This window comes from Lissotriton vulgaris, chromosome 1_1, assembly GCF_964263255.1.
Source record: "Lissotriton vulgaris chromosome 1_1, aLisVul1.2, whole genome shotgun sequence".
NCBI lineage: Eukaryota > Metazoa > Chordata > Amphibia > Caudata > Salamandridae > Lissotriton > Lissotriton vulgaris.
In genome coordinates this window covers 296,356,454-296,383,988 of record NC_141685.1, presented here as the reverse complement: position 1 = coordinate 296,383,988, position 27,535 = coordinate 296,356,454, and the positions used below count along the sequence as shown (strand labels likewise).

The window sequence follows — 27,535 nt, the reverse complement described above, 5'->3', positions numbered from 1 at the left end:
GGAGTTTGTCTGTCACTTTGCGTCTTGCCTGCGGACTGCTGCCTGCCAGTCCTAGGTGAACGTTTCAGTACTTTGTTTAGTGAGTTACGTGACTTTCGAAGTCACAGGTCCGCAAATAAATAAAAAGTAACCATAATCAATATAATTTCGCGGAAATATTTTGTTATTGTTCTTTTGAAATGTTTGATTTGGTTGACATTGACAAGCAACAATCATCCATGTTTTCTGTTCTTTCTTTCATGTTGTACGTCAGCTCCCCCCAGGGGCGAGAGGAGGACACAGGAGCAGCAGGCGGCGGATGCTGTTCAACAGGGCCAGGATCGGGCAGGCGAGGGCTCCTCTGCTGGCCCCAGTAAGTTTTCATTTTAGACTAGTACCTATTTTTCCTAGCGTTCCTCATTTGAATTTTTTCAAAATTGTCTTTGCTCTTCTTGTAGACTGTATCTAAATTCTTATCCTGCCTCTACTATGACTCCCTGTGGTATTACTAGATTATTCTTATTAGTCTGTCTGTGTAGCTAACTAAGATTGCACGGTTGGCGAAACTCCCATGATTCTAGTCAGCAATAGCTCTATCAACTTAGTGCAGTCCTCTGGGATTGTCCATAATGTCTTTTGAAGTGTTCTATCTGGACTCATGCTTGCAAAAATTGCAAAACCTTTCGCTCAGTCACTCTAGTCTGGAGGACCAAAAAACACAGATTGTATTTAAATTTAAAAGCTTTATTAAAAGTAAACACATTTATTAAAATGAAGTCATAATAAAACTAAACGTTTAACTGATAATGGAAAAGTGGTTAGTGCTGACGATTAATTGAAGACATTTCTTGTGGTCGAGCCGAGCTCTCACCTGGTTTCAACTTGATCTTGTTGTTAGAAGTCCATCTTCTGTCTGTGTGGAGAAAAATGGTGCGTGTTAAAAAATCAGCCTTCATCAGTTGTGCCAAAAAGTGCAGCAAGACAACCTTCCCTGGAAAAAGGGACATTTTTTTTAACTTTAACGTAGACAGTCACAAATTACATTGTTTTCACATGTCTTCATTCCTAGACCAAATACTAGTGACTAGTGAGTGCTTTATTCTAAGATTCTTAAATGTACTTTGTAGGTGGAACATCTGGTGGCGGGGCCAGTGTGGTGGTGGTGCTCGACACGGAGGCGGAGGGCAATTCATCAGGGGAGGAGGCGGCGGCGGCGGCTGTGAGAGTTGAGACGGTGGTGGCGGCCAGAGGTAAGCTCTTATATATTCCTTACTTATTGAGATTGAAGACTAGCTGGGAAGGCAAGAATATGAGATGCATGGCTGGGTGAATGATGAAGCAATGATGGGTGGAAGGACAACAGCCTGGGTGGGTGACACAGAAACTGTATGTGTCCATATACCTGGATCATGCTACTATCTGACTCTTAGATAGCATATGTGTATCTAGAGCAGGGGTACTCATAGTACGGCCCGCGGGCCGGTGGTGGCCCGGCAAGCCTTCCTTGGCGGTGCGCAGACCTTGCAGACAATCACTGCTCCCCCGGCCCCCACAGAGCAGAGGCTTTTTTGTATTTCACCTGTTAGCGCCCCTGCATCTCCACTCTGACAATCACTGCTCCCCCGGCCCCCACAGAGCAGAGTGGAGATGCAAGGCCACAAAGAGGTGAAATAGAACAAAGCCTCTGCTCTGTGGGGCCGGGCAAGCAGTGATTGTCAGGGTGGAGAAGCAGGGGCGCTAAAACAAACAAAGCCTCAATAATATGTTAATGGTCTTTTAAAGACCTGTTAAGTACTTTGGTGTTGTTGTCTGTGTGTGCGCGTTGAGGAAGCGGTCTCAACCCGGGCTGAAGGCTGACACAGATAGACACACACACAGTGAGATGACAGAGGGAGAGGGAGGGCAGGAGGGAGAGAGAGATGGAGGGAGGGCAGGAGGGACAGCAGGAGGGAGAGAGATGTATGTAAATGCTGGGTCTGGTGGCTCAGTGGATGAGGGCATCTGCTGCAGGGACCTGTGTGCAACCTCATGGTCACAAGTTATCGTTTTGCTTTAGCCCCGCCCCCTCTGACTCCGCCCCCACCAGTGCGGCCCTCGGCCCCAAACTACACTGTAAATGTAGCCCCTGAGAGAAAGTTTGTGAGTACCCATGATCTAGAGAGAGTAGATGGTCAGTGGATGAACTAAGTGTAACTTTGAAGAGCATGTAACACTGCACCCGCACGTCCGTTCCAGTGTAGGAAAGGCAAGGAAAAGAACTTTTAATTTTGTCCAAATACTACCATAAATAGTAGCAGTAGTTTGTATTGCAAGCACTGCATAGATCCGGTTATTATGGTGGCCACTCCCTACCTCTCTTAATAAGTTTAGTAGTACTCAGTCATTCATGTGTGGATGTATCACTGCCTGTCACTCAATAAAAAGCAAAGCACCTAAAGTCATCCCATATATAAGCAAAAACATCCCATGTGAAGTGATAGATAATCAGATTATTTATCTTCTTCAATTTTCCATTTCTAGTACTCATTTCCACTGTAGGGTGAAAGTTAAATTAATTAAGCAGTAGCCCTTGAGTTGTAACAGAGTATTCTCAGTGCCACCCGTAATAGAAAAGTAAGAGATTCACCACCTGCATGTACTGGACGGGTACAGTAACGCAACGGCAACGCAAGTCTAGGTCACTCCTCATGGCGTGCGTCTCTTTTTCTCGGGTGCAAGTTTACCGCGCTGGCATTATGCCGGCTTGCAGAAAATAACGTACCAATTTTCCAAAACAAGAGACAAGAAGAAGAATAAGACTGGTGTACTTTCATAGTCGACTCCAATGGAAGTCCACAGTGCTCATAGAATTTGTTCCTTAAACTCCCACTAATGTTAGAGCAAGGATGAAGAAGTGTGAGGTTAGATAGATACTGGCCTCAATAGTTATGTAATGCGCTTGCAAGTTGCTAGTTGTACTGCAGCACACATTTCTGCTGAATGATTGAGTTAATCTTAAAGAGCATTGGTTACAGACTATGTCTTTCTTTCTTCATATAGGTTCTCCTTCCAAACGAACAAGGAGGAAGGAGCTGGCTAGAGCGGCCCGGCAACGGAGAATCGAGGCCACTGTTGCGGAATATCGGCGGCTGGTGGCCCTGGAGGACGAGGAAAGTGTGCGGTCGACAACAACGACAACGTCGTCTGCATCGGCCTCCGTGGCCCCACCGGCTGCCACCCAGCACAGTGGTCCACCGAGACTGAGCCGGGCTGCCAAAGGCAAACGCCACCGCCGAGCAGCAAGGCCAACAGCTGCTTCTCACAGGCCTTGCACCTGCAAGGCAGTGAAGGCACGCCTGCGCCGCACTACCCTGATGGTGTCCCGCCTTCAGCAGGAGCTCGCCTTGCTCCGCGAGGAGCATGATGCCCTGGCCCAAAAAGTTAACAGCATCCACCCATAGTGTCCCTTGCCCCTTTTTTAGAGACTTTTGGGGGGTGGGAATTGGGAGTTGGGTTTTTGGGGACTTTTGAAGGACAATCGTTGGGGTTAGGGAGGGTCTTGCGGGAGATTATTTTGTTAGGGATATAAATATACTTTTTCAAACTTTATCTGAGCATACCTGTTTTTTACTGCTTGCCTGGTGGGTGGGGGTTTAACGTTGACTGTTTTCCTGAAAGTTTAGTTCCATTTTCTTCCTTTAAGTGTAAATGCCCAAATGTTTTCAACACTAAGTGCCTCTCACAGACTAAGTGAAGTGAATCCAAGAGTCCTAGGACTTTAGTAGTACTACCTTCAGTCTCTCGTCTCTCGTACTAATACTCCATTATACCCCCAAACCACCAAACGCTTATCTTACCTGTAATTTGTGTTTGAAAGTAGGGCTAGGCCCAGGGCTGGCTCCACGGGAAACACCGAATAACGTTGGCAATCTTGGTCGGATAAAATTTCCTCATAGCGGTGGTACTAGTGGTGTGACACAGTGGCAGTTGCATGCCTATGAAAAAAAAGAAAATGAAATCTGGTTTGTCCTCCTGAGCAATTCAACGGTACAACTGAGAATATAGCAGGTGACAGAAGTACAGTAGAGCAGTGCCACATTGTAGCCTAACAAATGGTAAAGTATAACTACTAATTCGGTTGAAGTTCTTTCACATTAGCAATGGTTCTTTGTCAAGCAGAGTAAGAATATATCATCGACAACTGTGGAAAGAAAGAATGCGACAGTACAGGGCCTGTGTGGAATTATTGATAACTATATTCAACATAAGGTCTCTGTAGCCAGATACCCGAGAGCCTTGCTGGTCACTATAAATCCATTCACAACAACACTCAATGGGGTTGGTCTGGAAGGTGTCACGTTTACTCCCCGTGATCCAGTCGATGCAAATATGGTTCCACCTCCAAATGTCACCAACACCCAGAAGTGTAAACACAGGGTGTTCGAGGCATTAGGCGAGGGAGAAAAATAACAAACTAAAATAAAAAATGTGGGATGGGTAAAGGTAGGGTCAGCAGGGAAAGGATACCTGTAAGAGAAGACAAGACAGGCATCAGTGAAGTGATGTCCTAACATACAAGGGTACTCTCATATAGTCTCACTAAATAGTCTGCAAGTCTCCCGCCTACTCATGGGAAATGTAGTTTCATAGTACGGTAGGCGCTTAGGGGCTGCGTAACCTGACAGAAGGTATAGTAGATAGAAAAGGAGAAATTGCTTTTTTTCTAGGTGTCCCCTCACTCACCAGGGTTGCCCCTTGGTGACATGCTTCATCATTGGGGCCATCCCAGTCCTCTACGGCCTGGGGCGTGCTGCGACTTGCGAATTACGTAGGAGCACTTACAAATGACTATGTGTGGTGCAGATAGTGGAGTGGACTAAGTGATGTGTTAAGGGATCAATGTAGAAGCCGAGAGAGAGCAAAGAAATGCAGTCACAGTCAGAGAAAAAGGCAAGGGATACTGTATCTATGTGGTTGTAGTGGTCCTGTTGGAAGTGGTAAGTAAGTTGCCCGCAGAAAAAAAATCCTCCTATTAGCGGCACTCCTCCATTGCAGCCGACGCTTCGTCCACCGATGTTGGTCACCAGAAGACACCCTGTCCACTGCCTGCCTGATGCTGAATTGTGGCTCGCTACTGTGAAGCCTGACTCCATCCTTTTTTCCCCATTGCAGAGACTGAAACCCGGCCTGTAATTATTCAACGAAAAACAGGAAGTGATATAATATTACAACACCACTGATAAATAAATATAAGGTATGTAGGCTGTGGAGTGCAAAAAGTCACAATTTGTTTTTCCTAGTAGACAGACAGTACAATGTTTTTGAAAGTGCGTACTCTGAGTCACCTTTTGAAGGATAAATAAGTATGGGCAAATTAATGTAGCGGATCTTGCCCCTCAAGCTAGGTGTACTGTAAACTGTGTTTTAGAACAAAAATAGATCTTCCTAGCAGTGCTCCCACCCAAAAAACGAGGCCTAGCAGAAAACTGGAGACAAAACTTACTTTGAAAGTAAAAGTAGGCCGAAGTACCCTAATTACCCATTACCCCCCGTGGATTGCATTCAAACCACTTGCAAGCAACCAAGCAAAAGTAGCCATAGCCAGCATCGCTCCAAGACTCGAAATCCCCCCCACTCAAACACATGCAATAGAAATACTGCTAACCCTAACGAACCCTAAGTTAAGAATAGTGGCAAAGGCTTTCTTTAACTATGCCAAATCCCCCCTTTCCCACCATGGATTTTCTTCAAATGACTTGCAACCAAAATTACACATTCTCACGAGTGCTCTAAGACCCCAGAACTCAGTTTGAAAAATCTAGAACACCCCGATACACATGCAATCCTGCTGCTAGGGCTAACCCTAACGAACCCTAAGTTACAAAAAGTGCCAAAACTAAAGGCTTTTCCGCGCGGATTTTGTCCCAACCACTTCTACCCGGTATTAGACCTTCCCAGGAATGCCCCAAGACCCGGCAACCCACCCGCCAAGAAGCATAACACCCCCAAACAGGCCAAAAGCAAAATCTCATACTTGCAATATTTCTGGGCCTTCGGTCCAAACGCGCTGCGTAGCTAGGCCATAAGTCGGGGTTGGCACGACGGATTTCCTGAAAAGCAAATGCAATCAAGATTAGAGTGTCCCAGCAGTGCTCCCAGACCACGAAACTCACCCAGAAACACCAGGAAGCCCCCCAAACAGGCCCCCGAAAACGCTACATAGAGCAAAATGTCAGAAATAGCCCAAAAAAAAATCGGCCTGGATTTAGTCCCAACCACTTCTACCCGGTATTAGACCTTCCCAGGAATGCCCCAAGACCCGGCAACCCACCCGCCAAGAAGTATAACACCCCCAAACAGGCCAAAAGCAAACTCTCATACTTGCAATATTTCTGGGCCTTCGGTCCAAACGCGCTGCGTAGCTAGGCCATAAGTCGGGGTTGGCACGACGGATTTCCTGAAAAGCAAATGCAATCAAGATTAGAGTGTCCCAGCAGTGCTCCCAGACCACGAAACTCACCCAGAAACACCAGGAAGCCCCCCAAACAGGCCCCCGAAAACGCTACATAGAGCAAAATGTCAGAAATAGCCCAAAAAAAAATCGGCCTGGATTTAGTCCCAACCACTTCTACCCGGTATTAGACCTTCCCAGGAATGCCCCAAGACCCGGCAACCCACCCGCCAAGAAGTATAACACCCCCAAACAGGCCAAAAGCAAACTCTCATACTTGCAATATTTCTGGGCCTTCGGTCCAAACGCGCTGCGTAGCTAGGCCATAAGTCGGGGTTGGCACGACGGATTTCCTGAAAAGCAAATGCAATCAAGATTAGAGTGTCCCAGCAGTGCTCCCAGACCACGAAACTCACCCAGAAACACCAGGAAGCCCCCCAAACAGGCCCCCGAAAACGCTACATAGAGCAAAATGTCAGAAATAGCCCAAAAAAAAATCGGCCTGGATTTAGTCCCAACCACTTCTACCCGGTATTAGACCTTCCCAGGAATGCCCCAAGACCCGGCAACCCACCCGCCAAGAAGTATAACACCCCCAAACAGGCCAAAAGCAAACTCTCATACTTGCAATATTTCTGGGCCTTCGGTCCAAACGCGCTGCGTAGCTGGGCCATAAGTCGGGGTTGGCACGACGGATTTCCTGAAAAGCAAATGCAATCAAGATTAGAGTGTCCCAGCAATGCTCCCAGACCACGAAACTCACCTACAAACAGACGGAACCCCCCCTAAGAGCACCTCAAAGGCAAGCAAGTCATCAAAAACACAAAAAATTTTCCGCCTGGGATTTGGTCCAAAACACTTTTATCCGGTATTAGAGCTTCCCAGCAATGGCCCCAGAGCCGTCAACCCAGGAGAAAACGAGTAGAAGACCCCCAAACAGCCAAAGAGCAAAAGTACAAAAATGGGGACTTAGTCAATTTTTCACAAATTTCCCAAATCACTCCGCGCGCGCTCTGCAGCTAGGCCCTAAGTCCCCTCTGCCACCATGGATTTGCTTCAAACCTCTTGCAAAGTAAAGTAGATATAGCCAGCAGTGCTCCCAGACCACGAAACTCACCCAGAAACACCAGGAAGCCCCCCAAACAGGCCCCCGAAAACGCTACATAGAGCAAAATGTCAGAAATAGCCCCAAAAAAAATCGGCCTGGATTTAGTCCCAACCACTTCTACCCGGTATTAGACCTTCCCAGGAATGCCCCAAGACCCGGCAACCCACCCGCCAAGAAGCATAACACCCCCAAACAGGCCAAAAGCAAAATCTCATACTTGCAATATTTCTGGGCCTTCGGTCCAAACGCGCTGCGTAGCTAGGCCATATGTGGTTCTGAAAATTCCGGACCCTGCCATAATGGTGTACCAAGGCCTAAACACTCGTGCAGAAAATATCATCATACCACGACGAATTTGGTATCAATAGACCGGTAATGATCAGGACATTATGCCTGTGTATTTTCGTCACGATCGAGTGATGCTATCACCCTTAAATCACTGTTCTTGTCCTGAGCCCACGGCATCCATCTTGTGTCTTGCCCTTATATAGTCAATTGATTAAAGTCTGAATTTGATCCAAAGGACACGTCCACCTTTCTCTGACTTCTCCATGACCTGAACAGGCTGAATCTGCCTACGTGATGTTGGCCTCACCAAACCAGTCCATGCCCTCTAGTCAATCTATATTAAAGATCTGAGCAACTTGTTGTGTACATTGGCCTGAGCAAGATTAGAAGGCCGAATACAGTAGCCATGCCTGTTTATGACCCACAAGCATCCCTTATCCTACATTTCTATCTTCCACACCTGGCTCTGTTTCTCTGCTCCTGGGCTTTTACAATGGGGAGGTGACTGTTTATATGATGGGGAGGAAACCAGATCTATTGTGAGCTTATCCGGCCTGCACAGAAAAATATGTGAAGTTTGACATATGTTCATGATGGAAGATGGGTTGGTCAGTTTGGGCAAGTAGAATGGAATTCATAATTATAGCCTGCTTTGTTATGGTACCATGGGAGCGACCTACAATGATGTGTTTCACAGCAAGAATGTGAGCCTAGGGGCAAACTTTTTGTATAAAAGGCCTGTCTGAGAAAGCTCAGGCGGGCTCCCTCTTTCAATTGTAAAACTACGGTTGGACGACGAAGCCTCATAATTAATTATAATAAAGATGTCTTTTAATTTTACAGATTGGCTGTCAATTTCCTTTGCTGCTTTATTATGCAAACTGCTGGATAGATCCCTGGTGGGGAGAGTGAGTCATTTTCCACTTTTCTTCAGTTGGCTGCCCAACTCGGGGCCTTATCATGGAGTGGTTATCTACAGGAGTGTTTTGTCAAAGGATGGAAAAACTACTGGAGGCAGGACAGAATTCTACCAAAAAGAGGTACTCTGGGCACAGGGTTTTCTGGGGGATTATCTGTCTCTGTGGCACAGTACGTTTTTTTTGATTTTTCTGACTTAAAACTCTCCTAAAGATGTCACTCCTGACTAAGGAACCCATTCTTTTTTTGCTGTAAGTTTTTTTAACAGACTGTTAGTGCAGTGGGGAATTGACAGTTATAATCTGGACAAATATTTGTGTATATGCAAATTGCAATTTGTATAGGCAGTTGAAGAGATATTTTCTCCATCTGTTTTAGTTGAAGAATAAAAATGGGTCGCTCCCAGTCCTTTTTTGGTTCTGAGTCCTTGGTTATTTATTGGTCGCAGAAATGTGACGCAGTCCTTAGTTATTTATTGGTCGCAGAAATGTGACGCTTTGGTTTGGGTACCGGTACATTTGGTTCAGTTGGTAGGCCTTTTGGTTGCTGTGGTTCAGATTATCGTTGGATAATCTTCCTCAGTATTGGTTCCTTGGTTTTATTTGAACACTGCAGTATTCAAAAACCGTGGGTCACGTACATTTGCGTGTATATCGTTGGAGATAGCCCCATGAAGTTTGAAACCCGACTAGTGAGCGCAGATGCCTGGTCGCGGTATTTTGGTTTTGTATTAGTATTGACTAGGTTGCAACAAAGGATTCCCGGTTGGAGGATTCGCGTCTGATACCTCCAGTTGGAACTCCAATTTATGAGCTCTCTTTAAAGGTCTGTGAGGCTGTCTCTTTTTGCAGCCTTCTGGAAATCTGTTGAAGAATTTAAAAAAAATAGGAACTAAAACGTTTTTGTTGTAAATATGGTTTACAACTAGTTTTGGCAGGTTATTTTTTAAGACAGTCTGTAGGCTGTTCCTTGTTCCTGTCCTAAGTGTTGACCTATGGGTTAAAATGTGTGTTTAAATGTCTATGTTGTTTGTGGGTTTTGTTGTAAATTGCGACGGCGCTATGTACAAGAACGGCGCTATGTACAAGATATGGTTAGAGCGCGCTGTTTGTGTGTCCTGAGTGTTTGACCCCCCTTCTGTTTTGTGTCTGGAATGAGCTCAATGTATGTATGTGTATGGGTCACGTTCAATAGATGTAAATAAGGCTCCAAGAAGAAAAATGAAAAAACGAAATTGCGTGTTCTTTAGACGCACAGTGTTAGATGTTCACAGCCAAGTCTTTTCAGCTGCAGTATATCTAATCATTCAGCCAGCACCTCTCTAGTTAAACACGGGTGGTGGAATTTTGCAAACAGTCCTTTTTAAATAAATGTGGCGCAATCATCTCACGCATTCCCAGTTAGGCAGCTGCGCCTAGGCTTGTGTGTTAATATGTATCTAAATAATAGGCAAGGGATGTAGTGAGCATTTTATATGTAGAACAGTCACAAATAGCAATAATTAGGCTTCATTAGAATTTTTTTTTTATTAATTATGAAAAATAATTATTAAAAACAAAGTGCTACAAAAATCGTTTTTTAATATTTGTGAAGCTTAACACTCATGCTATGACCCCCTAGCATTAAAATGTTTGATTTAAGTTATGATGTACCACGAAAATGACCAAACACCTCTGTGCGCAATTTCCCTTACCCTAGGCGCAAACAAGCTCATTTCTATAAGGTATAACTTAGTATTTTCAAAAGTATGATTCATAAATTAGGTATTAGACATTCTAGTAATACCCATTGTGCAATAAATTGTAGGATTTTTTATTTCTTAGTATCCAGAATACAAAAGTCGATTTTCACATGAATAGACTGTTTTGAATGGTTTCAGGGCCCTTTTTAAAGCGTCTCTTTAGTAAATGCATACATTTAGACCTTAATATATATGTTTGCAGGTTGTGCCTTCTTATGATTCAGCGAGTCAATGTGTCATAGAATTACAAGAAAAAAAAGAGAGAAATTATTGTTTTAAATATAGTGAAATATTGCAGGTTATGTGGAAGTGGTTAAACCTACTGGCCTTGTCAGCTTCAGTTACCAGGAGCGGGGACTGGCAGAACCTGTATAACGTGTTCCAGCAGTAGCAGCCGCCGAGATGTTATCTTGTAAGGCTGTCTTGTTGACATTTGTGACCTTTTAATTAGGGCCTCGCCTGTGGAATGCAGCATGAAATGGTTAAACGTGCATCTGGTGCTAACTTCAGCTGCCTCTTTGTGTTTAAATCCCTGCCCCTGCCACGGTCCTGACCTGAGGTCACTTGAATCTTAAAGTGTTACAAATTTGACATTAGCTGGGATGGGGTTTTTGTTTTTGAACTAAAATGAGCAAAGGATGCAGGGCACATGTACAGCAATGATGATTGCATTTTAGCCAAAGAATAAATAATAGCTCTAGCATGTTCCCACAAAACGCTTGTTGTTTGGTAAATTATGTCACCAACACATTCATTTTCAATTAGATATGTGCTGACACAGCATTGCATCCCGCTAATAATAATAAAAGGAACACCACACGTGGTTTGCATAGCTCCCAGTTGCTTTCAAAATGCTGCACACAAGCGCTTTATATGAGATGTAGTTGATTGTATATGATTTAAATCTGTAACCTTCATTTCATTGCAGGCTGGCTTGTTCTCATTTGCCGCATTCACATTACATCTGCGTTAAAAGCGCACATCTGAGATAATAAACAAATAGGAAAGGTATTCCTCATGCAAAATTGTAGCACCTGCACTTCATGTCTTACAAATTAAGCACTGTGTAAAATGAAGGAACATGATTTAAAAAGGGCAAATGCAAAAGTGATTTATTTCAGAAAACAAATATCAAACATTCTGCTAAATGATCTGTAGAACTGGTATATGTGTGTCTCCATGCTAGGAACGATTTTTTTTAGTTAAGTTTATTTGACAAAATGAAAAACGAAGTGTTACATTGAGTTTTAGATAGGCAATAAGTAGAAGCCCTTCCCCAAAATTCTGCAACTTAAAGGCCTTAGGCCTGAGTGAGAATGCGCGTTTTTGCAAGGTACATGGAAAATAGGTTACAGGTAAGTAATGAAAAGTTTTTGTATGTCACGTTGTGTCATGTTTTGTAGTCTGAGTCTGATAAAAAGGGTTATAATTGATGTTGTTATGCAAAATGTGTGTGTTGTGTATCTTTTCTGCTTCTTCCTACAGATAATTCATGGATTAATTCACAAGACACGTGAGTTGGCTGGGTGAAGAGAAATGTTTTTTTTTGCGTAACCTCTTTAAGAAAAAATGTGTGTGTTTATGTTTCATTTATACATTTGGTCCACTGAAACGCGTTATTTGACACAGCGACACTATATTTTACAGCAGAGTATCAATTACCTGATGCCCTGCTGTCAAAAGAAGGGCATGTGCCATGGAATTATGTCTGGGCTGTTTTTCTTTGTGTTTTATATACAGCAAGTATATCTGATAGCTTGATATGTGTTGTGTTGTGAAAGAACACATATGACGATATGCATTGTTTCACAATAATTTGGATGAATTTGTATTAAGATAAATTTCACAGATATGGATCTCATACTGTGAGCAGTAAGGCAGCAGTTTTTCCAGTGCACGCCTAAATTTGGCTGTAATAATTTTTTAAAGAAAACTAAAATGATATACTGGATCATAGATTGCCATCCGTTGTTAGTCACTTAACTGCCTTTTTCCTTAAGGACAGGCAGCTCTGCATTTATGTATCCTTGATTGGGCCTAAGGATGGAATTATAGATCCGTGACTAAAGGTGGCCTAATTTTGATATCGCATTTTTTTGATCGCATTTTTTGATTCCTGAATAAGCCTATGGATTCATTTTTTTTTCGCTGAAGAGACAACTGAACATTAGTTAGAATTATCGTGTAGGGTATAGATTGTCAGCGGTAGAGTTAAAATTCTGTAACATTGGTCTTTTCATGTATCCCCGTGCTCTTGGTGCTGTGTCACATGCCTTAGGCCACCCAAGCAAACTCTTGTCCTTCCTATAGATTTTTCTTTTTGCTTTTTCCCTGACCAATGTTGCATCATGTTTAGTTATTGAAGATTTTAGTTGTGTCCTACTTCCATTTTTTTTCCCTTCTCCATCTTCCTTTCACCAGTCAGCCCATTTATTATTATGGGTGTATTGTTCATGTTCCACATACATTCCCTTTTGATTGATGAGACTAGTTTTCAAGAATTTTCTTTAGGCCCACTTCAAATGTCTTTTCAGACTGACTGTCAGGATAGTGATAGTCTGGTTAATTGACCCAATACAAGTTTTCCATCTCAATAGGAGATTTTCCATCTCAATAGGAGATATCTCAAGTTTACATTCTTTTTTAGTACGACATATTTTTATGTCTATTTTTAATTTTTCAGTTCCCTTCTGTTTCTGCTGTTTCAATTTTTTAATAAGATGTGTTCTAATCATGCAGATACCAGGACTCTCTAGTTCTTGTCCTCTTGTCTGCACAGTTGATCATTAGCCTTTGTATTACATAGCGCACTTGATGCACATTGTTTTAAAAAGGGACTTTTCTTCATGTCCTTGATAATGTGTATTATGCCATTGCTCTATTTGAGATGTTCTAGATAAGGAGTTTAGGAATACCTAGGCTTCATCATTAAGGAGAATATGTATTTACCCCATTAAATAATGTACCCCATTAGACAATGCCACTGTGTGAGGGCATCCATTTTTGTTCCCATGGTGTATTGCCACTCCTTTGCAGATTACAGGCCACTTGCTTAACTGTTTTTATATCTGACTTGAAGGAAACTAACAATTGTGTTACACTTGTTACATCACTAGGGTCCTGCTGGATCTTCCAGAGTCAAAGGAAGAGTGATTCCCTGCAGACCTGTGATCAACACTAAACCCACTCCCCATCAGTAAACATGGCAGACGACTACAGACTTCTTGGCCCTGCAATTCCTGACAGCAATCAGCAGCGTGAACAGCAATCAGCAGCGTGGGCAGCGGTCATCAGCTGGACAGCGATCATCAGCGTGCCTCCAGTGGTACCTCCTAAGCAAACCATTTGTTTCATCAGAAGGCGTTGTGAAAAGAAAAGAAAAAAGGAGCTGATTTTCTGTTTTGCCTCAGAAGTTCAGTGCAAAGATGCGGAGGATCCCTGCTTTTGATGGCAGGACTGTCATCCACTTTGTGCAATTTGATCAAACTGTCATGTGCTTGAACCTCTGACAGCGCGCGGTCCCCTGATCCCCTTGGCCCGAGTTTTGGCCTCACCCACACCTCTTTTGCTTTGCACCAGCGGAACGGCAGTGCACCCAAGGATCAACGTTTGGAAAAAGGCACTACATTCCGGTGCCCATGAGAAGAGCAGCTTGATCGTCCTCTGACACTAAATGATGAGTGTTGGAGTCTGAAAGGAGCTACTGATCTTGAGAGGTTGATTCTCAGTGGTGCTTGTTTCTGCACAAGATGTTTTGTGCCCTTGATCAATGAAGAGCACATTTCCTGAGGTGTCACAAAGAAGAGACACTGGTGCATTGTTTTAAGACATTGAGACTTTCGAGTGAGCTGTGAGTGTTTTGCCCGGAGGGCACTCCTACTAAACAGTATTGTCTTCTCATGAAAAAGCCTGAATTGAAGAGGCCCAACGCGAAGAAGACACTGGAAGCGGATTTGATGGACAATAGAAGCCTGCAATGAGAGGCTTTGGCGGACTCTGGGTATTTTCTGTGAGCTTGCATAGAATTGGAGTTTGGAAACTAATTTTTGCTGCTTTGCTGGCATTTGTTTTAAAGTACTATTCTGTTTAGTAAAAGCAGAATGAAGTCTCTCTGTGGAAGTGTATCCCTTTTTCATCTGAGAGCATTGATCAGGAACGCCACTGTTTCACTTGAACATATAATAGATTACTGAAATGCATAGGAAGCTATATAAAATGTTATTAAATTCTAGGATTTGCTTTTTGTTTAGGATTATGCAAGTATTTTGCATTTGACTTTTGTTTTTCTTTTTCTCTTGCTTTTTCTGAAATTGTATTATGGTTTTTTGTTAAATTTTTGATTGGTTACCATTTGCCAGTTGCAGGGTCACGTAGGAGTACCAACGGTTCAGTTTGTGACCTGAGTAGTGGCAGTAGGCCTGCAGGACTTGCAGTGTCCCTATGACCTGCTAATAATCACAGCTGAAGTACTCTATCAAGATCGCGTGAGCGACATTAGAAAATGGAGATTGTATTGAGGAATGACGATAAAAAGCAAGAGATGAAAAACCAAAATTATAGAATATTGTTCTCTAAGAGTGGTATAGCTCTATCTATTTTAATACTTTTATGTATTTTATTGGCTACTATATTTTGGTTTGTTTCTTCTACACAATTGACGTCTGCATCAATCCTTCTCAACCTACTCTTTCTTTACTGTTTCTTCACATAATTTTCATATTTTACCTGAACATACATTGGTTAGGCCAGAGTTTACTGACAGACCCTTCTGTACAGCTTCTACATCAACACTAGAAGATCACTAATTGTTGGGTGGGTGATCTTATAAGTATAGACCTAGATTCAGACTGACATGGGTTTAGGTTATTGCCTATATAAGGGCAAAAGGGGCGTCTGTGGTTCTGAAAATTCCGGACCCTGCCATAATGGTGTACCAAGGCCTAAACACTCGTGCAGAAAATATCATCATACCACGACGAATTTGGTATCAATAGACCGGTAATGATCAGGACATTATGCCTGTGTATTTTCGTCACGATCGAGTGATGCTATCACCCTTAAATCACTGTTCTTGTCCTGAGCCCACGGCATCCATCTTGTGTCTTGCCCTTATATAGTCAATTGATTAAAGTCTGAATTTGATCCAAAGGACACGTCCACCTTTCTCTGACTTCTCCATGACCTGAACAGGCTGAATCTGCCTACGTGATGTTGGCCTCACCAAACCAGTCCATGCCCTCTAGTCAATCTATATTAAAGATCTGAGCAACTTGTTGTGTACATTGGCCTGAGCAAGATTAGAAGGCCGAATACAGTAGCCATGCCTGTTTATGACCCACAAGCATCCCTTATCCTACATTTCTATCTTCCACACCTGGCTCTGTTTCTCTGCTCCTGGGCTTTTACAATGGGGAGGTGACTGTTTATATGATGGGGAGGAAACCAGATCTATTGTGAGCTTATCCGGCCTGCACAGAAAAATATGTGAAGTTTGACATATGTTCATGATGGAAGATGGGTTGGTCAGTTTGGGCAAGTAGAATGGAATTCATAATTATAGCCTGCTTTGTTATGGTACCATGGGAGCGACCTACAATGATGTGTTTCACAGCAAGAATGTGAGCCTAGGGGCAAACTTTTTGTATAAAAGGCCTGTCTGAGAAAGCTCAGGCGGGCTCCCTCTTTCAATTGTAAAACTACGGTTGGACGACGAAGCCTCATAATTAATTATAATAAAGATGTCTTTTAATTTTACAGATTGGCTGTCAATTTCCTTTGCTGCTTTATTATGCAAACTGCTGGATAGATCCCTGGTGGGGAGAGTGAGTCATTTTCCACTTTTCTTCACATAAGTCGGGGTTGGCACGACGGATTTCCTGAAAAGCAAATGCAATCAAGATTAGAGTGTCCCAGCAGTGCTCCCAGACCACGAAACTCACCCAGAAACACCAGGAAGCCCCCCAAACAGGCCCCCGAAAACGCTACATAGAGCAAAATGTCAGAAATAGCCCAAAAAAAAATCGGCCTGGATTTAGTCCCAACCACTTCTACCCGGTATTAGACCTTCCCAGGAATGCCCCAAGACCCGGCAACCCACCCGCCAAGAAGCATAACACCCCCAAACAGGCCAAAAGCAAAATCTCATACTTGCAATATTTCTGGGCCTTCGGTCCAAACGCGCTGCGTAGCTAGGCCATAAGTCGGGGTTGGCACGACGGATTTCCTGAAAAGCAAATGCAATCAAGATTAGAGTGTCCCAGCAGTGCTCCCAGACCACGAAACTCACCCAGAAACACCAGGAAGCCCCCCAAACAGGCCCCCGAAAACGCTACATAGAGCAAAATGTCAGAAATAGCCCAAAAAAAAATCGGCCTGGATTTAGTCCCAACCACTTCTACCCGGTATTAGACCTTCCCAGGAATGCCCCAAGACCCGGCAACCCACCCGCCAAGAAGTATAACACCCCCAAACAGGCCAAAAGCAAACTCTCATACTTGCAATATTTCTGGGCCTTCGGTCCAAACGCGCTGCGTAGCTGGGCCATAAGTCGGGGTTGGCACGACGGATTTCCTGAAAAGCAAATGCAATCAAGATTAGAGTGTCCCAGCAATGCTCCCAGACCACGAAACTCACCCACAAACAGACGGAACCCCCCTAAGAGCACCTCAAAGGCAAGCAAGTCATCAAAAACACAAAAAATTTTCCGCCTGGGATTTGGTCCAAAACACTTTTATCCGGTATTAGAGCTTCCCAGCAATGGCCCCAGAGCCGTCAACCCAGGAGAAAACGAGTAGAAGACCCCCAAACAGCCAAAGAGCAAAAGTACAAAAATGGGGACTTAGTCAATTTTTCACAAATTTCCCAAATCACTCCGCGCGCGCTCTGCAGCTAGGCCCTAAGTCCCCTCTGCCACCATGGATTTGCTTCAAACCTCTTGCAAAGTAAAGTAGATATAGCCAGCAGTGCTCCCAGACCACGAAACTCACCCAGAAACACCAGGAAGCCCCCCAAACAGGCCCCCGAAAACGCTACATAGAGCAAAATGTCAGAAATAGCCCCAAAAAAAATCGGCCTGGATTTAGTCCCAACCACTTCTACCCGGTATTAGACCTTCCCAGGAATGCCCCAAGACCCGGCAACCCACCCGCCAAGAAGCATAACACCCCCAAACAGGCCAAAAGCAAAATCTCATACTTGCAATATTTCTGGGCCTTCGGTCCAAACGCGCTGCGTAGCTAGGCCATAAGTCGGGGTTGGCACGACGGATTTCCTGAAAAGCAAATGCAATCAAGATTAGAGTGTCCCAGCAATGCTCTCAGACCATGAAACTCACCCACAAACAGACGGAACCCCCCCTAAGAGCACCTCAAAGGCAAGCAAGTCATCAAAAACACAAAAAAATTTCCGCCTCGGATTTGGCACAAACCACTTTTAGTGCTTCCCAGCAATGGCCCCAGACCCGTCAACTCACCTGCAAAGAGGTAGAACAACACCCCCACAAGTGCTGAGTCTTTCTTCATTGGGCGTAAACCAGCCCTCTGCTTTGATGGAAATAGGAGTCTGGAGGAGGAGGATAGAGGAGCATGTTCTTCTGAACTTGTGAACCTGAGGAATGCAGACTGCGGCACCTTCAAATAAATTAGCAAACAAGTGAAGACAGTTCTGCTGATGGGCTTGTCTTTGTGATTATCTGATTAAAGTTTGAATTATATTAACTGTGCACAACAAAGAAAGACAGACACACAGGAATAAAAGTGAATAAGGATGAAAAAGAAAGTTATTGATTCGTTGTCTCATTTTCAGGGCTCGAAGTCGGAATCACGGTCCAGGAATAAGAATAAGGCTTCGTCATCATACTCTGCGAATTCAGCCCGGGTGAGGTCAGTGCCACCTGACAGAGTAGAAATTCCCTCATCTATGGTGCTGGCCACCTCCTCTTCATCCGGCACGCTCTCTCGTACTCTTATATCTGGTGGTATGAGGTGCTGATTCATCTTGATCATTGTTAACCTCTCCACATTTTTGAGCGAGAGGCGGCTCCGTTTGGGAGTTACAATCCCACCAGCCGCACTGAAAACCCGTTCAGAAGACACACTTGCGAGTGGGCAAGACAAGTAGTTTAAAGCCAGGTTGGTGAGCTGTGGCCACAATTCTTTTTTCCCATGCCAATACGCCAATGGGTCAGAATTAACATAGACCTCTGTGGAGTCATTCAGATAGTCCTTCACCATCGACTCAAGGTCCTCCTCCAAGGTTCCTCCACTTTGCGTAGCTCTTGCTGTGCCTCTGACCTTTTGAGAACCAAACCCACGCAGAGCTAGCCAATCCTCTTCAGCCTCCAATGTTTCTGCTGTCTTTCGTGCAGATGATGCGGTTGCCGGTGTCTTTAACGGCTGAGAGGTCACTTGTGCCACAGCCACAGGTGCAGAAGTGGATTGTTTTGACTGGGGATGGCCTGCTGATGTACTGCCATTTCCTTCAATTTCCAGCCGTTCTGTTTCAAACTTCTTGGCTGACAAGGCTAGCCAACGTTTGTACTTTGTAACATCTTCATCAGCAAAAGGAAAGAATGCTCTGCCTGCCAGCGCCTTTTTGTAGCGTGGATCCAGAATAGTAGCACAAATGTAATGCTGTTCTGAGTGGATCTTTTGAAGACGTTCATCACCTTGTAGGAGCTCTAATAATTTCTCAGCCAGAAGCAAAGAGTCTTTCTTTTTGTCATCTTTTCGAAACACAGAACACACCTCCTTCAGTTGGTCCTCCAGCATGTACAACAATGGGATAGCTTTTCCCAAATTAGAGTCCTCCTTGCTGACTGCACGTGTGAAGACCTCAAAAGGACGAAGCATGCGTGTTAGGCTTTCAACTATGTTCCATTGCGGCCCACCCATCCTCAGCTCCTCTATACCCTCTTTCAAGAAATATTGATCGAGTTGCGTATACTGCTCATACAGACGCTCAAGCATGTAGAAGGTTGAGTTCCAACGTGTTACCACCTCCTGGATGAGTGCTTTCACTGGCATTTGACTTTGATATAGCATGCTCCTCAGCTGCTTGCGGGCCTTAAAAGAATGCCTGAAATGCTTGCATATTTTTCGGCAGTTCTCCAATACACTGTACGCTGCACTGCGTTTATTACCCAAGAATTTTTGGACAACCAGGTTTATACAGTGCGCCAAACACGGCACTCTGAAATAGTAACCGTCCCTCATGGCCTTAACTATATTGGAGCCATTGTCTGTGGAAACATAACCAACCTTGCGTTTTAGTGGGGACAGACAGTTAAGGACCTTTGTGTTAAAGACATCCAAAATGTTTTCTGCTGTGTGACGTTTCTCCAAACCAAACATGGCTAGTGTTGCATGTTTCCGAGCACCTTTAAAAACAATGTTAGTGTCAACACCTGAGTTTAGCTTTGCTTTAGCCCCTGAAAAAGAGACCCAGTGTGCAGTGATGCACATGTAATCAGCGCCTGCGCCACTGGTCCACATGTCTGTTGTCAGATGTATAGTGTGAACAGCACTCTTCTGCAAAGCTGCCCCAATCACCTTCAGAACATCTTCATGTAGTGCTGGAACCGCAACTCGGGCAAAATAGAACCGGCTAGGAACCTTCCATTTAGGGCAGAGCGCTGTCACTAATTCTAGAAAACCAACCCCTTCTACAAAAGAAAAAGGGAGAAGGTCCAGAGCTAGCATTTTAGCCAGCTTAGTGTTATACAGACGGGTCATTGGGTGGTTGCGTTCATATTGCGCTTCTGTAAACAACATCTTTTTAATGTTGCCCTGGACCAATGATTTACGGGATGATGATGATCTCTTCGACCCAGTTACGCTCGCTGATGAACTTTTCCGCATTGATGTCTCACTCTCTCCCACACTCTTAGTGTGGCTCCCATGGGGTGTGCTGCTGACATGGGAACTGGGTGTAAGTGAAGTGTTTGAATCGTCTTCTACCTCGTCATCAGCAGATGACAAATCAACGTTTTCATTACGTGCAATTCCGGCTTTCTTGACCGCCTCTAGGTGCGGAAACCATTCGACAGGGTGCCTTCTCTCAAGATGACCTCTCTGGCCTCCGGTACCATAGTTAGAACCAAGCTTACCACGACTAAATCGAAGCTTACAAAGGCTACAAATGGCTACGTTTTCCTTTTTTGGGCAAACACTAAAGAAGTCCCAAACTGGAGACTTGAAATGTCTTCGGGGGCCGGAGGAGGCGGCGATACTGGTGGTGGTGGTCCTGCTGCTAATGACAGATGAAGTGGAGGATGTGGATTGCCGAACTTCAGTACGTTTTGCACTTTCACCACCACGAATTGAGGTCGAGGACGAGGTGGGTACCTTCTTGCGAAGAAATATGGAAGCGGTAGGTTTTGGTGTACTACTTAACTCCAAATCTAATGATTCCATTTCCATTGCCTCCTCGCCGACATCATCATCACGCTCAGCAGCTTCTCGGGATAGGGTCAAAATGTCTCTTTGCTGCATGCCCGGTGGGGCTGCAGTGACCTTTGTGATGACTGGCTCGTCGTCATCGTGAGAGGCTTCATCACCAGCAGTATCTGTCACTTCTTGTTGAGCCTCATCACACTCCATAGGTTTGAGTTTTTGGACGACCTTCCTTTTACGCTTAGGTACCGGTGGCAGATCATGGTGTGCCTCTGCCTCACTGTCAGACCGCAGTTGTGGTGGTTCCCAAGACAGATCACTTGCACCAGAACGAGGTGGGCTTGAAGAAGATGTAGACACCCCCCTTGATCTTTTCCTTGCTAGGGATGTGGAAGACAATGAATGATCATCAGGAGGAGTGGCTTCCAATGATACCTCAGCTTCATTGTCGATTTCCAAATGTGCCCCTACTTCGGGAGGAACAACTATTGTGGGCACTTGTGAACGTCCATGCACCTTTGCTTGCGCATCTCCTTTTGCTGCCTCTCCTTCCACATGTACTTGGGCGTGTACTTGCACATGGTGTTGTTGTTGCGGCTGTGGTTGTTCAACACTTGTCAGATGAGTTACAACAACCTGTGTTGATTCAGGGACATTGCTGCTACTTTCTTGCGATGAGCCAACATCACTGGTCGATGGTGATTGGAGAAGTACACTGACTGCCTCTGAAGCACTCAAGGGCTTTGACTTAAGTTGGCGTGGTGGTGGAGGCACTGAACCCAATGGAGCAGGGGTGCTGCTCTCAGGTTGGTCCCCAGCAGATCCTGCTGCTGCAGGCGTACTTTTTTTTTTGCTCCCAAAAAAAGTGGCGGGTGGCACACCAGCCTCCTTGGTAACTTGCTTCTTCTGCTCCTTACTAGCAACTTTCTTGCTAGAGGAGCTACGGAGAACTTTCTTTGGGGCCATCTTCTTCAGAGCAGGTCAGACAGCAGGCCGCAGTTGCACGAATTGTAGAGTTGTCTGAGGCCAGACGTGACGTCGCGTGACGTTATGCTGCACACACACACCGCTGCAGGACTTCTTCCTGGCACTGGTGGTTCTCTTGAGTCTTGTGCACCTAAAAAAAATGGAAGACAGAGGAACATCAGTTCAGTTATAGAGCACAAAAAAATCGAAAAACACTGCAAAATCAGCACAATCCCAATCCATCCATGCCCTCCATAATGTTTAAATTCAAGACAACCCACAGAAAGACTAGGCCCATGCAAGACTCACTACCCCTGGCATAAATAAAGGTTGAAAAGTAGGCAAAATGGTTGGAGGCCTAACAACAAAGCCTGCATTCAAAATGGCCACTTGCCTGCCAGCACATGGCCAGTGCCTGTAGCTGCACTCAAAATGGCCACCAGCCACATGGCATGTCCCTCCCCATGAACACCCCCAAAAATCGAAAAACACTGCAAAATCAGCACAATCCCATTCCATCCATGGCCTCCATGATGTTTAAATTCAAGACAGCCCACAGAAAGACTAGGCCCATGCACCACTCACTACCCCTGGTCAAGGCCCCAACAACAGGTCAAAAATCGAAAAACACAAAATTTTACAAAAAAAAAAAATCGAAAAACACAGAAAAATCAGCACAATCCCAATTCATCTATGGCCTCCATGATGTTTAAATTCAAGACAACCCACAGAAATACTAGGCCCATGCAAGACTCACTACCCCTGGCATAAATAAAGGTTGAAAAGTAGGCAAAATGGTTGGAGGCCTAACAACAAAGCCTGCATTCAAAATGGCCACTTGCCTGCCAGCACATGGCCAGTGCCTGTAGCTGCACTCAAAATGGCCACCAGCCACATGGCATGTCCCTCCCCATGAACACCCCCAAAAATCGAAAAACACTGCAAAATCAGCACAATCCCATTCCATCCATGGCCTCCATGATGTTTAAATTCAAGACAACCCACAGAAATACTAGGCCCATGCAAGACTCACTACCCCTGGCATAAATAAAGGTTGAAAAGTAGGCAAAATGGTTGGAGGCCTAACAACAAAGCCTGCATTCAAAATGGCCACTTGCCTGCCAGCACATGGCCAGTGCCTGTAGCTGCACTCAAAATGGCCACCAGCCACATGGCATGTCCCTCCCCATGAACACCCCCAAAAATCGAAAAACACTGCAAAATCAGCACAATCCCATTCCATCCATGGCCTCCATGATGTTTAAATTCAAGACAACCCACAGAAATACTAGGCCCATGCAAGACTCACTACCCCTGGCATAAATAAAGGTTGAAAAGTAGGCAAAATGGTTGGAGGCCTAACAACAAAGCCTGCATTCAAAATGGCCACTTGCCTGCCAGCACATGGCCAGTGCCTGTAGCTGCACTCAAAATGGCCACCAGCCACATGGCATGTCCCTCCCCATGAACACCCCCAAAAATCGAAAAACACTGCAAAATCAGCACAATCCCATTCCATCCATGGCCTCCATGATGTTTAAATTCAAGACAGCCCACAGAAAGACTAGGCCCATGCACCACTCACTACCCCTGGTCAAGGCCCCAACAACAGGTCAAAAATCGAAAAACACACAATTTTACAAAAAAAAAAAATCGAAAAACACAGAAAAATCAGCACAATCCCAATTCATCTATGGCCTCCATGATGTTTAAATTCAAGACAACCCACAGAAATACTAGGCCCATGCAAGACTCACTACCCCTGGCATAAATAAAGGTTGAAAAGTAGGCAAAATGGTTGGAGGCCTAACAACAAAGCCTGCATTCAAAATGGCCACTTGCCTGCCAGCACATGGCCAGTGCCTGTAGCTGCACTCAAAATGGCCACCAGCCACATGGCATGTCCCTCCCCATGAACACCCCCAAAAATCGAAAAACACTGCAAAATCAGCACAATACCATTCCATCCATGGCCTCCATGATGTTTAAATTCAAGACAACCCACAGAAATACTAGGCCCATGCAAGACTCACTACCCCTGGCATAAATAAAGGTTGAAAAGTAGGCAAAATGGTTGGAGGCCTAACAACAAAGCCTGCATTCAAAATGGCCACTTGCCTGCCAGCACATGGCCAGTGCCTGTAGCTGCACTCAAAATGGCCACCAGCCACATGGCATGTCCCTCCCCATGAACACCCCCAAAAATCGAAAAACACTGCAAAATCAGCACAATCCCATTCCATCCATGGCCTCCATGATGTTTAAATTCAAGACAGCCCACAGAAAGACTAGGCCCATGCACCACTCACTACCCCTGGTCAAGGCCCCAACAACAGGTCAAAAATCGAAAAACACAAAATTTTACAAAAAAAAAAAATCAAAAAACACAGAAAAATCAGCACAATCCCAATTCATCTATGGCCTCCATGATGTTTAAATTCAAGACAACCCACAGAAATACTAGGCCCATGCAAGACTCACTACCCCTGGCATAAATAAAGGTTGAAAAGTAGGCAAAATGGTTGGAGGCCTAACAACAAAGCCTGCATTCAAAATGGCCACTTGCCTGCCAGCACATGGCCAGTGCCTGTAGCTGCACTCAAAATGGCCACCAGCCACATGGCATGTCCCTCCCCATGAACACCCCCAAAAATCGAAAAACACTGCAAAATCAGCACAATCCCATTCCATCCATGGCCTCCATGATGTTTAAATTCAAGACAGCCCACAGAAAGACTAGGCCCATGCACCACTCACTACCCCTGGTCAAGGCCCCAACAACAGGTCAAAAATCGAAAAACACAAAATTTTACAACAAAAAAAAATCGAAAAACACAGAAAAATCAGCACAATCCCAATTCATCTATGGCCTCCATGATGTTTAAGTTCAAGACAACCCACAGAAAGAATCAGTCCACCCACCACTGAGTACCCCTGGGAAAAGGCCCCAAAACAGCCCAAAAATCGAAAATCCCAAAATTTTAGTTGCAGCAACTGTAATGCCCCAAACAAACTTACTTGTAAAATTTCTAATCCAACAGTGATCCAAAGAAAGTCAAAAAGGCCTCAAATCCAAAGATCCAGCAGCATCCACAAAAGGTAATCCTTCCAGGTCCACATCCGAATGAAAAGTGACCAGGAGATGGACAAAGCACTGGGAGGAGCCTGCTGAACAGGAACAGGAAGTTGAAGACTATGGGGCACTTCCTTCCTCCCACCCCCCTGCCCCCCTCCCCAAAATGGACTCCTCGCTAAAAAAGTGCAGGCAAATGTCAAACTAAGGAGTTATTCACATAAAAATCATCATTTCTAGAAGGTTTATGCTGCTTGCTGGTGGATTTCTTGTGCAGAATTGCAAATTTATATTTTCGCGCGCCGCATCTCAAATCTCGCAATTGCGAAGTACCGCGAGACGTGATCTCGTCGTACTCGCGTTGACAAACTATCGCTGGCAAGCCGCGATGACGTAATCGCGCTCGCCAATTCCCGCGGGATCACACAGCAAGATCCAAAATGGCGCAGCACTCGCAAACTATCGAAAAAAACAACTCGGCAAACGATGATAAACGCCGCGCGCCGCAAAAATTGTATCACCAACGCCGCGCGCCGCCAAAAAAATCCGCTGCGTGCGAATTTGCGGATTTTGCGGGAAATCCGCAAATCTCGCGGATTGCGGATTTCCCGAAAATCCGCAAAATCCGCGAGCGGAACGGATTTTCCGCCCACGAGACCATTCAAGGAAAAACTATCATACTGCAAAAAGATTTCACTTGGATTTTTAACAGGCATACCAATTGCAACAGCTCCAAATGTATCTATGCTCTTATATGCCCATGTGAGAAGCTTTACATTGGGATGACAATGCGCCCTGTTAAACAGCGCATAATGGAGCACAACAGTAATATACGTTGCCTGAAAACTCACACCAAACTCTCCGAACACTGCAAAGAGCAAAACCACTCCACAGAGAGTATCCGGTGGACTGTCATTGAAAGCCTACCATCAGTCAACCAACAAACTCTCTTCAGACTTGAACAAAGATGGATACACCGTCTACATACAGATGAACTGGGTCTTAACGATGCGGTGCCATGGACGACGTTAGCCAGATAGCATTTGACTCGGACTAATTTGTCCTGCCTCCAGTTATGTTTATTGTGCCCTTAATGGTCATGATCCCTTCTCCAAGATGGCGCCCGTGCTTACTAAATTGACCTAACATAAGCCTCTTCGATTTCTACCTTCGTTGCTGGGAACCTAATCACCCAGCATTCACTATCTCACTCCCAACTTCAGGAGGTCCCTATCTAAGATGGCGCCCACGTTTAACATACGAGCGCAGCGCTGGCTTCTTCGCTTTCTACTCATTTGACCCGTGGTTGAAGTTGCCTAGTAACTTGATAGACACGCCCCTCTGGGCGCGCGCGCAGCTCACGCTTATCTGCCTCACCGGGACACCCATACTGATACCGGCTGTACTGCAATCGGCAGAGACGTGGGAGGGGTAGGTGCCTAGAGGCTCACTTCTAGCAACTAACGAGGTAAGACAAAGAGAAAATAACCCCCGACGCTCCTTCTCTTTCCCTCCCTTCCCTCCCCCTCGCTGCCCTGTTCCTTGACCCCGGTGAGCGCTAAGCTGTGCTCTCGGCGCCCGGTCTCTGACACGGCAATCCAGCCCTCAGTTAGCGGTGCCTGTTAGACATTTACTTTTGTCCCGCGTTCCCTCTGATTCACTTACAGGCTCTCCTCGCTGGTTGCTGGCCCCACCAGGTCAGCTGAGGGGATCTGAAAACGGGATTAGTGGGTAAGTGGACTGTGTGTGCCAGCTTTCACTCGGCGAGCATGACCATCTGGCGCCAATGATGTAATACACCTCGGCATTAGTCAGTACCCACGTAATTCACAGAGTGTCAAACAGTCACCGTTTTTTCTGTGCTCTAGCTAATTACTTTAAGTGTCATTTTTTGACAAATTTTCCCTTCACTTTACTCGAATGCTGGGGGGCTTTAAACACTGATTTTTAACAATGTTACTGGCACACCACACTTGGTCTGCAGATCGGACATGGTATATGTAAACACCATGAAGCATGCCACCTATTGAGTAAGCATGCCACTTACAGGACGTAGTAACCCTCGTTCTGCCTTTTAAACATAACTTTCTCTCACTTACGGACACATCATACACGAACGGGATCTGTCTATCTTTTACACCCCTTGACCACTCAGGGGCACCTCACTCCTAGGACCTCATGTTGTCCCCAGGCCTTAGAGTGAGCAATGTTAGTAACCACTTGTTTTGTTTCCTTCCTAGTTCCCGGAAGGTCCACAAGGAATACTTTAATTCTGCGACACCATTCAGGTCGTATCTTCGATTCCTCTGAGTCCAGAGGGACCGTTAGCAATTATATGAGCTTTATAGGTCCTGATGAATTGCCTTCCAGGCAAGAAACATGTTGACCACTTTTCACACTAAGGGTTGAATAAGGATTGATCAGATAACCCATCACTCCTTAATACCCCTTATTCCCTTTTAACAAAGCAGTGAGCCACACTATTAAAATTGCTTAATGGACTCCACTGACTTTTTTTAGAAATCACACTCACGCTCACAATTGCACTTTATTTAGGCCCCTTACACTCACACACCCGTTGGCAGGAAAAAAAGATCTCCATCAAAGTGTAGCCCTCCTGGGCTGCCCGACGGGCATTGCA

The 27,535-nt window shown here is 44.9% G+C and overlaps 1 protein-coding gene across 1 annotated transcript; it reads left to right on the top strand.

Annotated features, from left to right (window-relative positions):
• Nucleotides 1-1,093: 1,093 nt before the first annotated feature.
• On the top strand, nucleotides 1,094-3,952 carry LOC147747079 (uncharacterized). Its single transcript, XM_086936149.1, has 2 exons — nucleotides 1,094-1,229; nucleotides 3,019-3,952. The coding sequence occupies exons 1-2, from the start codon at nucleotides 1,094-1,096 to the stop codon at nucleotides 3,417-3,419; spliced, it is 537 nt and encodes a 178-aa protein (XP_086792275.1). The 3' UTR covers nucleotides 3,420-3,952.
• Nucleotides 3,953-27,535: the final 23,583 nt, after the last annotated feature.

Excerpts from the sequence above, each read along its gene's own strand:
- LOC147747079 (XM_086936149.1), top strand. The coding sequence starts at position 1,094 with ATGTACTTTGTAGGTGGAACATCTGGTGGCGGGGCCAGTGTGGTGGTG. Across the intron at positions 1,230-3,018 it reads GACGGTGGTGGCGGCCAGAG|GTTCTCCTTCCAAACGAACA; the intron begins GTAAGCTCTTAT and ends TTCTTCATATAG.